Raw genomic sequence first — 15689 nt, 5'->3', positions numbered from 1 at the left:
TGGGCGGGAATATTCCCGCCCTGCTCATTCCTTCAGGTGACATTGCTGAAGTATAGTTAGTGCGGGTAGCCTTCCTTCTTGGCTTGTACCCACAGCTACGGGAACAGGCAGGGTACTGTACCAAGGGAGGCTTTCCTGCGGGAACAGCTGGCTTACTGCGTGTAAGGTCTTCATCTCTGAGCATGGTGGGTCATGCGGATCAAGTTGGTCTTTGCGCAGACGTACCTCTTCAAGGTGTGTCTTGCGGGTCCAACTAGTCTTTGCAGGGACCTACCTCTTCAGTTCTAAACCTTTGTTATTTGGAGATCACCCATTCTCGAAATTGGGTACTATCTGTACTTGTTTCAGTTTAATCAAAGAATCTAATTTTGAAGTTCTATCAAAAATATTATATCATGAATCATGATATACATAGGAAGACCAAGACAAAATGAGAATTTTTGGCAATTCTTAGGGAAATGCCATCTTTTTTTAAGACAAAATGATCTTTTAATTTATCAAAATATCTTTAAAATTCATTTGAAGAAAACTAGCTCACCGTCCTCCTCATTCTCATTTTTATATTTACACAAAAATCACTATATCTTTCTTTTTTGATCAATTAAATTAAATTATATTTTGTTTGTAATGTTATCACTATTTTTTCTTTCTATCCTATATTCACAAGCACTTTTAAAATTATTAAACATTTAATGGGAATGAATAGTGTTTTTCCAAATATTCAAATAAGCATGCAGACCCACTCACTCATGTATATATTGGGAGGCTACTATGAATTCTCTAATGAAATATGAAAAGGGGGAAAAAAATGGACAATGCCTAGAAAAATGAATTGAAAAAGAAGATTTGGTGACGTTGGCATTAGCTATTCAGACATTCTTTTTGCTACTTAGACTCCCTTTTTTACACATTTTCTCTCTTGCACACACCTCTTTAACTGTTAAACCAGTTTTAAATCGAAGCGAACCAACTTTGACCAGCTCTATCTGCCAAATTCCTAAACTGGTTTCTAAACATAACCGATTTGAGTCAAACCAGTTTGAACCATGGTTTAACCAAACCAATTTGGTTTCAACAACGGTTCGGTTTAGGGAAAAAATCGATTTTGTACACCTCTACTCGGTACCGGCCGGTAACGATAACAAAAATATCAATCCCGATTTTCCCAAAAACTTAGTACCAGTATCGAAAGTATCGGTTCAGCACGCTTAAACGGTTGGATACTTCAATTACTTAAACAACATCCTCGAAAGTGAAAGCGAGACCTCGTGCTTGTAAACCAAGCCTATCTATGGTGAAAATTTTTAAAGGAAGCCTTATATCCCCTAAAAGGAAAAGTCTTGTCTACGATCCTCTACAGACAAAGGGATCAAAATTATAAAACGCAAGTCGAACATAAGATTTGAACTTCCAAAACAACCAAATAAAGTTTTAAAAACAAAAGTTTCTAAATGGAATACTTCCCAAGATCCAAAATGCATACAATACATCAAGAAGATAATATCTAATTCAACCTCTGAGCAGCTTCCTTGGCCAAAACTCTCTCTTTGGCCTTCGTCTTCGCCTGAGATTTGGAACCCATTATCCCACCGCCCCACTTCTTTCTATACTCCTCATACTTGTCATTAAAGTTGGCCTAAAATACCAAGAAAAGATGTTAAACTCGACAATCAAACAAGAAATTGTTTTTAAAAAAAATATAAAAACATTGGATAAAACAAAAAATCAAACCTTGATAGCATCCAAGATTCTGCTAAACTCCATTTTGTCTTCGTTTTTAACTGTGGTCAAGCACAGAGCTGATGCTGTTTTCTGATGAACAATCTGATACATGCAAAGAAAATGCCAAAACATAATAATGAAAGTCATATACCATATACTGTTTTCAGAAAATAATAAAATGCGTAAATAGCCTTGTAAACAAAAGAGCATGTTTGTGGTCATTTGCTCAACTTAACCAAACACACAATTGAACAAAGATGGTAGAACAAACGGAGTTTTCTTGTATGCGTTAGTTCGCTAAAAAAATGATAGTGTATGTCTGTTCACATTCATTCATTATGAGTAAAAAAGAAAAATTATCGAATAACTAAATAATTAAACACAAATAAATAAACATAACAGAACTTAAAAACAAATAAAAGTGTGAACTACAATGTTCATTTAACTCTAATAAAAAACCATCAGTTAAACAAACAAAGTTTTCATGTTCGCGTCCATTTTTTAAGAAAATAAATGTGTTCGTGTTTGTTTGTCTTCGTTCATTAATTGTAATACTTAATGAACACAAACAAACATGCCATAGTAAAAACATTTAAAAAAAGACTTAAAATCACCATATAAGGCCTAAAAATGTGAGTAGAAAAATGTTTTAAATAAACAATTGATCACGTTAAAACAACTAAACCACCAAAATTAAATTTTGACTAGTTTTAAATCAAGAAACTTACAGCTCCAAGACGAGATTTTCCCTTAACAATGCAGTATGGGATTTCCATCTTTCTGCACAATGCAAGAAGCCAGACAACCAACTCAATGGGATCAACATCATGAGCAATAATAACCAATTGTGCCTTGTTCTGAATGGAAGTAAATAAAACTTAAAAAAATTGCCAACAACACAGTATACAGTATGTTTTAACTTAGTTTATCAAAAAGTATGATAGTTAACCTGCTCAATGAGATATGTGACATGATTAAGACCATACCTCACAACAATAGGCTTCTTTGTTTCTACAGTCTTTCCTTCAGATTCAGCCTTGGCCTTGTTCACGAGGCGCTCCTTCTTAGCAGCCTTATCCTCAGGCCTGTACTTAAGCAGCATCTTGAACAAGTTGGTTGCTACATATTCAAAAACAGATATATCACATAGCAATTCAATAACTAGCCACTTGTAAATATAAACTAAGGGTGTGTTTGGGATTCCTTATTTGTTGTGAAAAGGCCTTTTTGTAATAAGTTAAAAAGGTCTTATGACTTTTTAACAAGGAGTTTCCAAAAAAGTATTTGGATTAACAAGGAGTTTACATCTACAATATTGTAGCCCACAAACACTAACTACTTGATGTAAATCAAAAAATAAGTTTGAATGTGTTTGTAACATGTTATTATATTGTAACTTGTAATCGAAAGAAACTAACTCTTATAGATATCATGTTGCATATTCCAAAAAGCAGTTTTACAAAGCAAGAAATACACCTAGCTTGTTGCTAATAAACAACTTTCAAACATTTTCAAGCATCTAATGTCTCTGAAGACAAGTTAAACCAGTGTTGTAAATTTCAAGACTGATCGGCAATTATTTGCAAATCGGAACTTGACAACAAAATTAAATCTGGCCATATTCCAGCAACTTGCAGCAGTTTCTAGCCAATTTTAGGTTATTCAATATATATAGATATAAATGTGTATATAAATAAAAACTACATATAAAAATGTTTATGTATACATATACAATGTTACATAGATAATTGTATATATATATTTAAAAATAACAAGTATAGTAAAAATCCAATCAAACTAAATCACTAGTCAAACTCTAATTCACTACTACCTACATAAGCTCATTTTACAAATTTGAATCCATGTATCATGTTTAAATATAAAGCTATAAATCACTTACTAACCACCATAAAACTATCAAAGTGTAATAATAATAATAATTAGAACAAATACCTAGATTCTTATCAAGGTCTTAGTGAACTGGTTCAAAGCCGGTGGAACCTTCAACCTCTGCTTCAAAATCCTCCTCTTCCTCTGAATCCGGACAACTTGCGGCCATCGGACGAACCTGTGGACGTCCTTCTTTGGCGGCAATGCTCCACCGATTCCAAACTGCTTCGGCCTCTTCTCGAACAACGGGTTCACTACCTTCTCCTAATTTAATCAATCAAATTTAATAAATCATAAACATATTCTAAACATAAAGTTTAATAATAATAATAATAATAATAATAATAATAATAATAATAATTGTACCGTCTTCTTCTTTGTTGCCACTGCCTTTCCTCCCTTCTTTGGAGCCTTCAGTTATGATAAAATTATATGAGCAATTGGAATTTTGTTTATAAATTTATTATGAAATTGAGAGATTGAATTTGGACTCACCATTTCTGCAGCTGAAGATCTAGAGAGACGACGGCGGTGATGAAAATGGTTTTGTGTTTATAAAAAGGAAGAGGCTAGGTTCATAAGTTTTAGGGGGTGTTCGGTACATAGGATTGGGGGGCGAGAAATGGAAATGAAAACAATTCTCTTGTTTGTTTACGAAAGAAAGAGGTGAGAAATGGAAATAAACCATTTCCATTTCCCTGATTTCTTTTCTCTAAAAAAAGCGGAGAAATCATTTCTCTAGGGTTTCATTTCTCACTTCCGTTCTCTTCCTTTTCACTTCTATCACCAGCTTCCTCCTTCAGAGCACCGCAACCCAAAACAAGGTATGGTTCAAATTTCCGATTAACAGATCCATAAGCATTCAATCTATATATATCAGCTTCCTTTTCACTTTATTATTATTAATCGTACGAACTGGGTTTTGAGATGTTGAGTTCTGTGTAGTTTGTCTGTGCTTGCTGTATCAAGTAGGTTTTTCTTCCATCTGTGTGTACCCACCGCTTTCCCACAAAACCTTAATCATAATCAGAAATGCTCTTTTTCTCTCCCTCTATGTGCGATGTGATGGTCGTTTGTCGCCCCCGTTTGCCTACTGTTGTCGGGTTCAATTTCTGAACCCTAGGTGACGGTGGTGTGGTGGCCTGGTTAGGGTTTCTGATGTAAAGCCCCGTGACTGACGGTTGTGGGTCTTGTTTGCTGTTTGTTAAACCCTCATGGTGGCTAGCGGCCATGTTCAACAATTCAGAGGGTTGGTTAATTATTTAGGGGATTCGTTGAAGAAAGAAACTGGGGTTGATTTGAAAGATGCAAGTTCTAAGGTTTATGGGTTTATGGGTGAGTTTCAAGATTCTGTATTGAAGTCTCAAGCTGAATTCAAGAATTGGAATGAATGGGAGCGTTGGAAGGTAGTTGTAATCCTAAATTGTGCTTAAACAGTGTTGTAGAAATCGCTAGGCGCTAGTCGGGCGGTGGGATAGGGACTAGTGATTAATCAGGATTAATAGATATTAGTCAAGATTGATCGGATTGGAATATATATTTAAATTTGTGTAAAATTTTCAATTTTGACCGATTTTGGACAAATGGGGATTAATCGGCGCCTAGTCGGGGTATTTATAACATTGTGCTTAAATGAGTTTATTGGTGTTCGGGGTTACCCACATTTGGGAAATATGTTGTCTTTTTGCAGGATGTTAATAATTGGGATCCCACAGATTAGTTGAAATTAGGTCATGTTTACATTTTAAAGTTTGATTGGATAATTTCAGGAAGTTAAAGATAAGATAAGCGGATTATCCCCACAGATGTTTGAAGATTTCGTTAAGCCCTTCCAAATAAATCCAGATGACGTACGTGTTATATATTTTTAAGTTAAAATATTAATAATATCAATTCAGTAGTTTGTGAAATGTAGTTGACGGGTTTGGTTTGTTTGTTTTTACAGGAAGGACCGATACCTCACAATGAACGTTTGAGATACCAACCACTCGATGTTTACCCTGCACCTCTTCATAGATGTTGACCAACAAAAAGTCAAATTTGTATCACCAAAGGAACATGCTTTTCTATTTTTTGTTTTCTTATATTTATTGTATTTTTGACCGATAAACAGCTAGAATGATCACAAATGTTTTCAAGAAAATTACATCAATACCAAAAGTTGTTATCACCAAATATGCATATTAATCAGATTTCTGGTAGGCTAGAGTTTGCTAGAAGGTACCCCGGTGGGTGCAGCTCGAGAACGTTTTTCCACAATTCTAGAAAGCGTTTTCACTTCCTCTTTTCGCCCTGGTCTCGGCTTTTATTTCATCTGACCCGAGTTTTCTCATGCCAGCAATGTCATTTATCGGCCCAGGCGCAATCCCGTTGACTCGTATGTCATAATCAGTACCCCATTCCAATGCCAGATTCCTTGTAATAGCATCTACTGCAGCCTATAATATTACACATTAAAGAAACATACATACATGAATGTATATAAACATAATGTTTACTTAAATTTAGAATCTTTTTGTATAACCTTAGCAGCAGCTACATGAATTTGGTACCAACCAGCTGTGTAATGCAGAGTAGCACTGATATTCAATATTATTCCACCACTCTCATCTGAGCTTCTTCCAGGTCCTCCTTTCTTCAGATACTTGACTGCTTCATGGCACATAGTAAACGTACCTATTGTTCAAGTAATGTCACCACCACTCTCATCTGACTGTTTTTTATTTTTTAATAAATATTTGTTATGAAAAAAATACTTGTGCTAATGATAAAGTTGATATAATTCTCTGTTTATTTTCTATGTACCAAACAAGAGAAATGATTCTCAACTATATTTCTCTACTGAAATCTCTGTACTACCAAACAGAACAGTCAATTCTCATTCTCCAGACCAATTCCCTTTCTCTGCAATTCCATTTCTCTATTCCATTTCTCTATAATTCCATTCTCTGTACCAAACACCCCCTTAGGGTTTCGAGTTCTGGGCCGGGTGTTAAGAGGGTTTGCAGTTTTCTTGGGCCCAGAAAGCCCGTTTAAAGTTAAGATGATTATGTTTGTTTGGGTGGCATGAACTAAAATATTATATTGTATCAACAGTTTTAACACCATTGCGTAGGCTTGTTTAGATTTTAGATACTCTAGTTCGGTAGTTCACGCTTGAGCTTAGCTCGTTTTCAAGCTTAAGTTGGACTCGTAAAGAGCGTTGGGGATTTGAGTTTTGTGAGGGTTGAATAATCTGAGGGTCGTGGAATATTTTCGTATCGAAATAATTTGGTATTTTCAAGAACTTTCAGTCGGATTAAACTCATACCTCTGACAAGAACGAGTTCATGTATTCATGTGAGTTTCATATACCAAAGCGACAAACCACGAGCATCTAGAGACGACCAGATAACCCTTAACTTTATGTATATTGTTGGCGACTTTTGCATGTTACCTTCCTATTGCCATTGTCTTTCTATGATTATGATTTTATTGGAAGTTTACAAACGTTATATGTTACTACTACTTTTCATGCTGCATCATTTTGGTTGTTTATATTCATGCTATATAGTTGCACTCTATGTTACTGATACCATTTTCATGTTCACATGGTTTCTTTAAAAGCAACCTCTCTATCCCATGTGATAATGGTCAGCCTACATCCAACCATCTTCAAACCTTACCAATTGCTTTGCTAAATATGGAATTTTACTGTGTGTGATTGTTGTTGTAACCACCCTTGGTAGTTATAAAACCTCCATAGCTACTATTAGTAGTTATCAAAAAGCCGTAAATACCGGTAGTAGTAGCAGTAGTAGAACCTCTATAACTACTACTGATGGTGTTGCATCATGCCTGCACTACCAGAAATTGAAACAATCATGATCAGATGTGCAATATGCATCTCTTACCTTGTATCACTGTATATTCTAATTTCTCATTTGGTCTTAAGTGAATCCCTAGTTGCCCAAAATAGCTTCATGGCACTAAAATCACCAACATTCATCCCTCATTTTAGTGTAATCCTTGTTCACTTAAATAGACATGTACAAAAAATATACTTATGCATAAATGAAATATCATGACAACTAAATTTCATCATATTATATTACACATTCCACGTATTCAAATATGAAGGTGTCACTATGGATTGAACCTTTGTTATTCGAAGTGAATACATGAAGATAGTATACACAAAAGTTTACATACTTATATATTCTTTCTTGACACTATCTTTTACTAACCTTGTGTCCCTTTCTTTCCAATGAGTACATAGAAGCCGAGTCGCAAGCTTCATTGAAGCGGCTAAATTTTATACATATAGGTAGTTCTTTTACTCTTACACAGGCATATGCAATTTTCAAAAGAACTATTGAGAGGTTAAACTTCAACCTTCTCAACTTAAAGGTCTAATTGTCCAAACTTGTGCCTTGGAATGATGTTAATAATGTGTTCCGATATTTAGATGTTCAGTTTTTCATAGTTAATTCAACACCTGATTTCATATTAGTTGGGAATTGAATCTCTTAACATGAACAATTTTAGGGGAACAATGACCTTATCCTTATAGCCGACTTGTGCATAAGTTACTACCTAACGATTTGGTGAGATGATCGGTTAAGTTATGTTGAGTTTGTTGGATATATGTGCCCAAGGCACAACATACAATGACATTGTTAATGACATATGATCCCGAAGGGTCACACACTAAGCATCATTATCAAGAATATGTGTAGATTAAATTTATAAATTACAACCTCGCTTAAAGTATATGACGAAATCATTGTAAATATAAATGATGTAGATATGTATTATGTTCATTATTTATATATTAACTATTAACATATCAATTTGGATTCATATTTGGCTTTACCGAGCTAAAAATATATATAGGGTGACATGTTATTAGGAATAAGCATATTTCATTATCACATATTGCTACTAATATATATCTGGTTCACAATAAACCAAATAAGTTACAAAACAAAATGATAACACACTAAACATATACTAGAAGATAGTACAAGAAATGAATCATTAAACAGCACCATATCTCACCTTTTATGCATTCTTATCCGTGAATGAGATGGTGATGCAGATTTTTTGCTGCCAAAATATTGACTTTACACCACATGTAGTCAAGTAATAAGTATGTCCAAAGATAAATAGGTATGGATATAATATCCCTGTAGTTAAATGTTAGATAAGGTAAAAGTATCTAGATCATTGTACACTTTTAGCCAAGGCAACTTCACTATCACATCTGAGAGATATAGGTGATATCGGTTTAGGCCACAATGGAATTTCATAAATAAGATTTCTTAACCACTCGGCTTTTTTACCAGTTGCTACTAATGCCACAAACTTGGATTTCATTGTTGAATCAGTAATGCAAGTTTGTTTCTTTTATGCCCAAGATATAACACCTCCCCAAAAATGAATATGCATCCACTTGTGGAAGTGTGATCTTTGGTAGTTCCATAACTTGATGTCGGTACGCGTGTAACCAATGCTAGACGTGTAAACCCGCGTTGGTAGTGTGGTGGTACACATGTAACCGGACACCGGATACGCCGGGCACATAATGCAGCAGCACCGGAACCATACCAATATTCTTCAATAAAACGTATCAGAGTTGGATCACAACGGTGTTGGAGCACAAGTGTCAGAAGGTAACGGTGCCAGACCAACCAAATTCATTAAGAATGAGATTAAAGTTATAATTCCAACAAATTTTGTACATCAAACACATCTTGGTGTAAAGTTCAAATTCCAATTTCATTCTATTATGCGAACCACTCGCACCATAAGTGTTAACGAAAATACTTGATGAGGTGTTGGCATAATACACGGAAATATCATATAATCTACTCATTAGCTTCCTATCAACACAAACACTATACTTATCATACTCTCAAAGCCTGAAAAAGGATGTGAGAAGACTAATCACACCAATGGTATCATATTTTATTGTCCGAATGACATTGAACTATTAGAAGCATACATAACAAACATATTAAAAAATGTTATATTCCAGTAGGCAACAAATAAAGACTATCCTACTAACTTGTCAACCATACAAGCTCACTTATCAAGGTTACGAAAATTGCGTGTTTGAATATGTAAGGAATGTGACATGCATCTAAAAAATAAGTAACCACGAGCCATTACACAAGCCACTAAAAGAAAAGATCGAGCCATTTTAACCACAGGCTGGACCCGGGCCTTTCGACCCTCCATATCATACATTCCACAAACGTTTTCAAAATAACCGTTCAGCGACACAAAACAAGATTCGTCCACAATAATTAGCCCACTCTAGTACTCGAATCAAAATACAAAGTTAGTGAACTTGCTACAACTACAATCCATGGTCAACTCACGCCTTCTTTGGTCTTCCTCTTCCTTTCTTAGCCGGTGCAGCACCACCACCATTCTTGCTGGCGGCAGGTTGGCAGCCCCGCCCACCGCCTCTGCCTGAAGCCTTCCCGCCCCTTTTACTCGTCTTTTCAGCAACACCGTTAGCTTCCGAATCACTATCATCATTATTATCTTCTTGACTTTCCACTTCATCTTCTGAATCAGAAGGTTCTTTGGTTTTCTTTCGCTTGCTGGGTGTTTTTGCAGCAGCCGCCTTTTTGTTGGTTTTTTTGGCAGATGGCGGTTTAGTGCTAGGTTGTTCAACCGCTTCTCCAGTAGCTTTTGCATCATAAATTTCAAGCTGTAAACAGCCAAGGATCAATGGCTTAGATATTATCATATACAAATACGATTACAAAATAAATTAAATAATTATCTTTCTTATATTACACGGTTGAAGTAACTCTCTTATTTTACCCAAGGGTGTTAAATGTGTCATGTTCATCGAATATGTTCACGACATGCAACTAAAATTTTATTTTATTCTACCTTTGCATATTTATTCTCTAATAATACAAATTTACCAACCAAAAATGTGACTGAATATAAAATAGTTACAATCAAAACATTAAACATGCTTTTAAATAGTAAACTGGTCAAGGGGTTACCTGATCAAGCTGATCACCAACATTTGTCCGATCAATTACCACCAACGAATGTGCAAAACCACACGCCACACTACAAAACAACACAATAAATAAAATCACATAATAAAAAAACAATACGCGTTTTTTACACACGTTCTGAAAATGATCATGTGATCCTAACAAACCTTATAACATGCATGCCTTCAAGCGAATCTACCTTCTTCGGTATTGAAGAAGATCTACAGCACAAAAAGCAATATTAACCAACTAGAAGACAAAAAAACACACACAATGAAACCTTAAAACAATGTAACATACTTCTGTTGGTTGGGCCCGTATCCAAGTTCACCCGATTGAGCAGGCCCCCAACTTATACACGAGCTATCTGCACCAACAAAATGGTGCATACTGCCTGAATCCATGCACCGTATATTCCAACCGCTAAAACACAAAAAACAATAATAATCTTAAAGTTGTCATGTCATCAAAACAGTTTAAGAGATGCATTAAACTCAAACCTGAGATCCATGAGCGGTTTGGGGTACATCCAGTCATCACCGGAGTTCTTAATCTTGCCCCACATGTACATCTGTCCTGCACCTGAAATTACAAATTTGCCCCTCACAAGTCACAATCCAAATATTTTGTTCCTGATATTATCTGTTTAATATTTATATTGAGAAGGCATTTGTTTCTTACCAGCAGTAATAGAAGAACTGACAGAACCAGCAGAAACAACTGCACTGGGAGGTACAAGGTTATGTTTTGTGAAAACATCAAGACGACGAGGGCTAAATTCGTCTTTTTGCTCTCTATGTCCAAGCCTGTTATTAAGATAAGAAAAAATAACTTTACTTCAAATTAGGGGTGTGCATGGGGGTGTTTTTGGGCTCAAGTCCACAAGAAACAAAAATCCAGTTTTTGAGATTTTAAAAACCATGCAGTTCAGTTTTTTTGGTTTCGGTTTTTCCAGGTTTACCATTTGGGCTTGAAATTTTTGGACTGAGAAAAATGACTCAAAACAAGGAACATGGGCTTAATATTTTGGGCCGATCTATTTTTGTTAAATAATAAACAATTGTATTATACATTTGGGCTAAAATATTTGGGTAACACTAATTATTAAATTATTATAATTATCAATTGCTTATAAATCAAGATGTAAATATTGAAATTCATAATTTTCCAGGTTGGTTTAACTACATGCAAAAACAAAACCGAGCCGGAAGTCTATTCTGTTCGGCAACAGATTGGTTTTCGGTTTCAGGCACACCCCTACTAAAAATACTACCCAAACAGACTTAAGATAAATGTAAAACGGAACAGGGCCCGTTCAACCAGTTTATCTAAACGAGTCAAACAGGTTGGTGGTTTGTAAATTTGTTGTAATCGAACTGTAAATGAGTTAGTCGACTTGTTTAAGTAAACAGGTTGCCAAGTTAACCGGTCAACCAAACCACGAACCGTTTAAGTGTATGTAAGCACTAAATATATACTTTGGACAGCTTTCAACCTGATTAGCCAGTTTCCTTATATCTAACTTATTTTAATTACGACTCATTTGACTCATTAAAAACAAACCATGACTCGAATCGACCTGTTGACAGTTAGAAAGTACCAACCTTCCGTATCCACCAAAGCCCCACCTACAACAATTCATAAAGCAAATGTTTAATATAAAGATCCACATAAATTATCTAAAACTTATTTTGTCAACATATGACAGCAATTGTGCAAGATAACTTACGTGTACACGTAGCCCTTCGAGTCCACAGCAACTAAACACAACCATATTAGATACAAAAGAATCATAATATAAATTATTATAAAAATATAAACAAGATTCATAGAGATAAATATAAACCAGTATGATTTGATCCGCAAGCCACTTTTACTATAGTTTCATTAGCAAAAGAAGCTATGGCTTTGGGCTGAGGTTGCGCTTCGTAAGCAAGCTTCACGGAGCCCTCTTTTGTATTATACTGAAAATTAAAAAAAATAATATACATCATAAATTTATGATGTCAATATATCATAATTAATATAGTATACAATGTAAAATAAATAATGCCACAGAGATAGCTTTTATAAACAAACGAACACGAACATGCTCTGTTCGTGTTCGTTCGGTTCGTTTACAAGCCTACTAAGTATACCTCATTGTCAGTTCCATGTCCAAGTTGACCGTACTGTGGAAGTCCAGCAGTTCTACAAATTAACATACCACAAAATGACAAACTAAATTATATTGTAAAAGAAAATGTGTTAACTATAGTGTTGACCATACAGTATCGAAGCGCCTTCAACAGAAGTCAACCAAACGGTAAAATCAGCTCCACATGCAACATTTGTGACTTCAGCTACTAAACAGCATACTGGGTTTGCCTCAACTTCTGCAAAAGAGAAATTGATTGTGTTTTTAATCGTCAAAACTATTTAAGCACTCAACAATTAAAATAATTAGTGAACTCACCATTTTTTACTGAGCCTGTACCGAGTTGACCGTGTTTATTCCAACCAAAAGATAAAGAGAGACCATCTTCGGTTGCTACAACCGTATGGGATTTCCCACTCCCGGCTTTTACAATTTTGTACCTGAAATTTTGTACCCAAAATACCAAATTAAATATAATGGGTTTAATGAGATGCTACATGCAATCTTGATGATAATCAAGACCATTTAGTGGTCAAGTGATTGGTTTTTGGATGGTGAATTAAGCACTATCTAATACAACCCATTGTTTTTTCTGATTTCGATTATTCAATATTACACAAATCAGTTTTTAAAAAGTGAATAAAAACTCACGAAGCAAGTGCTGAGACTACAGTTGGCTCATCACGCCTCATTCGATCTCCATGTCCAAGCTGACCCTTCTGCAAACACACAATAATATTCGCTTGATTTCTATAGAATGCAGTTTAGTAGTAGTTCAGAATTAATAAAAACTGAATCTTGATACAGCAATTTAACTTACATCATTGCGACCCCAAGTATAGCAACGTCCATCAACACCCAATGCCACGCAATGACAAGACGCTACACCAAAACATTTCAAAAACATTAAACCGAGGCCCGCTATACAAACACAGCTAATGTGCTATAAGGCACCATTTTGTTATATGGGTCATATGGCAGTGCGAAAAGTGGTCAAACGGCTTGTGTTGATGGTCACAGGGCCCGAATGATGGGACTAAAAAATTCATATGAAGTCCAAATCATAGGATGTGTATAACTTTTTGACTAATAACGAAATTACTCATATAACCACCAATAAGTCGCATTTATGACCTTTTCGCCTAATCATTATGCCCGTATGACATCACCCAAGCCCATATAACTTCATACTTGCCGCGTGTGATGTCAAACAGTTCCACGTCGTCACTTCAAACAAGCCCGTGTCACTCCCTTAAGTAAGTCACACAGCTGTATGACCTCTTTTTGCCTAATCGTTATGGCCATGTGACATCATCCAGGCCCGTGTGACATCGTCCAAGCCCATATATCTTCATATGGGCCACGTGACGTCAAATGAGCCCATGTGGTGTCAAATTGGCCCGTGTGACTTCAACAGGCCCACGTGACGTCAAATCGGCTCGTGGGACTTCAAACAGGCCCACATGACGTCAAATGGGCCCGTGTTACTTCAAATGGGCCCACGTGACATCAAATGTGCTCGCTTGACGTCAGGCAGGCCCGTGTCACTTCATTAAGTCACACGGACAAACAGCCTCAGTTTCGCCTAACCACACAGCCCGTATGACACAATGGCTAAAAAAACTCATCTTAGTCAGCAAACATATAGCATACCCACATCACATAACCCTCAAAAACACTCAAACAGAATCACTCATGAAGGTGCAAAACAACTACTTATTAATGAGCAAGAAGACTGACTGACTGACTGACTAACCAGAACCAGCAGCCACATAACGAATATCAACTCCGACGAGTGGCCGGAGCCTTGTGGGAGAAACCAAGCTCCATTCCGATAACCCCTTCTGCCGGCCAACGGCATCCCACGCCGTCGTACCACAAAACAACAACTCTCCACCTTTCGCCTCCTCCTTGTCTTTCTTCTCAGCAGCCGCCGCAGTTGTCATCTCCGATTAAACTGATAATAATGTTACTGAAACCCTAATTTTTTATAAAGAAAATGGGGTGTGTGTGACTGGTATTAATAAGGAAGGGTATGTTGGTTTTCCAATGCCATTTTCATTTTGTTTTATTATCTTTTTTTTGTTGTGTGCAGGATTTCCCTCCTTTTTTTAAATAAGGTTTTGGATTATTATGCTTCCTCAGGTTATTTCTTGTTTTGCATTTGGGTTGCTATGGCCCACTATTTTCCCTCTTTGAATATATCTTCTTTTCAACTCTTTTTGAGTTTTTGTATACATTTGAAGAAATAAAATAGGTTACTTGATTTTATATCTTGTGTTTTCTTTCAACTAAGAATATAGTATAGTTCATTTAAGCTCATGGAAGGGGCCTACGGGCTGCGAGACTGAGAATGATAGAAAAGAAACACTATGCGCACTCTCCCTTAGTCACGCATGACGGGTGGTAGTGAGAGTGGTCGTGTGGTCTTTTGATCTCTCAACCAATCATTTTTTACTTTTGTTAATTTCCTTTTGTTATTAAATAAAATTAAATGATGGAGAATGAGGTATAGTATGGGTTGAATGACAGAGAAAAAGTTAAGATAGCATTGACATGGTAAATGATGAAGAATGAGATGAATAAACCATGACATGTGGTTTAATGTCTAAATCATGTTTGTGTTGGCAGATTGTCTATAAAAGCAGACCAAACTTATTTTATTGTGTTAACACTTTTTGTCACAGCCCCCGACCCCTATACCCTGGGAGGAAAGCCGTGAACATTGATTGGTGGTATCGGTGTTTATTAAATTATTTTGCAGCGTAAAGTTTCATCAGAACTGTAGTTAGGAAAATGATCAGAGTTATAAAAACATCATGATCATTATTATGATAAACCGGGAATTTAATCCCTTTTGATACAAACATAAGTTTTATAGAGTTAAACCCTTATTGGGTTAAACCCAATAATCATAACGATAATCACGAGAG

General features: G+C 35.9%; 2 protein-coding genes and 1 pseudogene across 3 annotated transcripts; all 3 read right to left on the bottom strand.

Moving 5' to 3' along the window:
* Positions 1–1362: 1362 nt before the first annotated feature.
* LOC143552742 (large ribosomal subunit protein eL8y-like) lies at positions 1363–4180 on the bottom strand (annotated as a pseudogene). The gene is made up of 7 exons (XR_013138703.1): positions 4108–4180; positions 3979–4023; positions 3676–3876; positions 2672–2841; positions 2451–2579; positions 1732–1824; positions 1363–1636 (listed from the first exon to the last, which is right to left on the bottom strand). The product of XR_013138703.1 is annotated as a large ribosomal subunit protein eL8y-like (transcript).
* A 1635-nt stretch (positions 4181–5815) lies between these two features.
* Positions 5816–8970, bottom strand: LOC143555833 (peroxisomal 2,4-dienoyl-CoA reductase [(3E)-enoyl-CoA-producing]-like). Its single transcript, XM_077045315.1, has 4 exons — positions 8856–8970; positions 6137–6288; positions 5948–6050; positions 5816–5904 (listed from the first exon to the last, which is right to left on the bottom strand). Exons 1-4 carry the CDS (start codon positions 8968–8970, stop codon positions 5816–5818), a joined length of 459 nt encoding a protein of 152 aa, XP_076901430.1.
* Positions 8971–9780: 810 nt separating this feature from the next.
* LOC143552731 (uncharacterized) lies at positions 9781–14811 on the bottom strand. The gene is made up of 15 exons (XM_077042880.1): positions 14513–14811; positions 13577–13638; positions 13408–13475; positions 13075–13196; positions 12889–12994; positions 12758–12809; positions 12466–12583; positions 12349–12379; positions 12224–12247; positions 11301–11425; positions 11120–11201; positions 10920–11042; positions 10787–10840; positions 10623–10692; positions 9781–10315 (listed from the first exon to the last, which is right to left on the bottom strand). The coding sequence occupies exons 1-15, from the start codon at positions 14700–14702 to the stop codon at positions 9974–9976; spliced, it is 1569 nt and encodes a 522-aa protein (XP_076898995.1). The 5' UTR covers positions 14703–14811; the 3' UTR covers positions 9781–9973.
* Positions 14812–15689: the final 878 nt, after the last annotated feature.

Source organism: Bidens hawaiensis, unplaced genomic scaffold, assembly GCF_021521415.1.
Source record: "Bidens hawaiensis isolate Kalapana, Puna unplaced genomic scaffold, B.hawaiensis_p1.1 tig00001032_1, whole genome shotgun sequence".
NCBI lineage: Eukaryota > Viridiplantae > Streptophyta > Magnoliopsida > Asterales > Asteraceae > Bidens > Bidens hawaiensis.
Note: the sequence above shows the minus strand (reverse complement) of the source record. Positions and strands in the feature narration are given on the sequence as shown.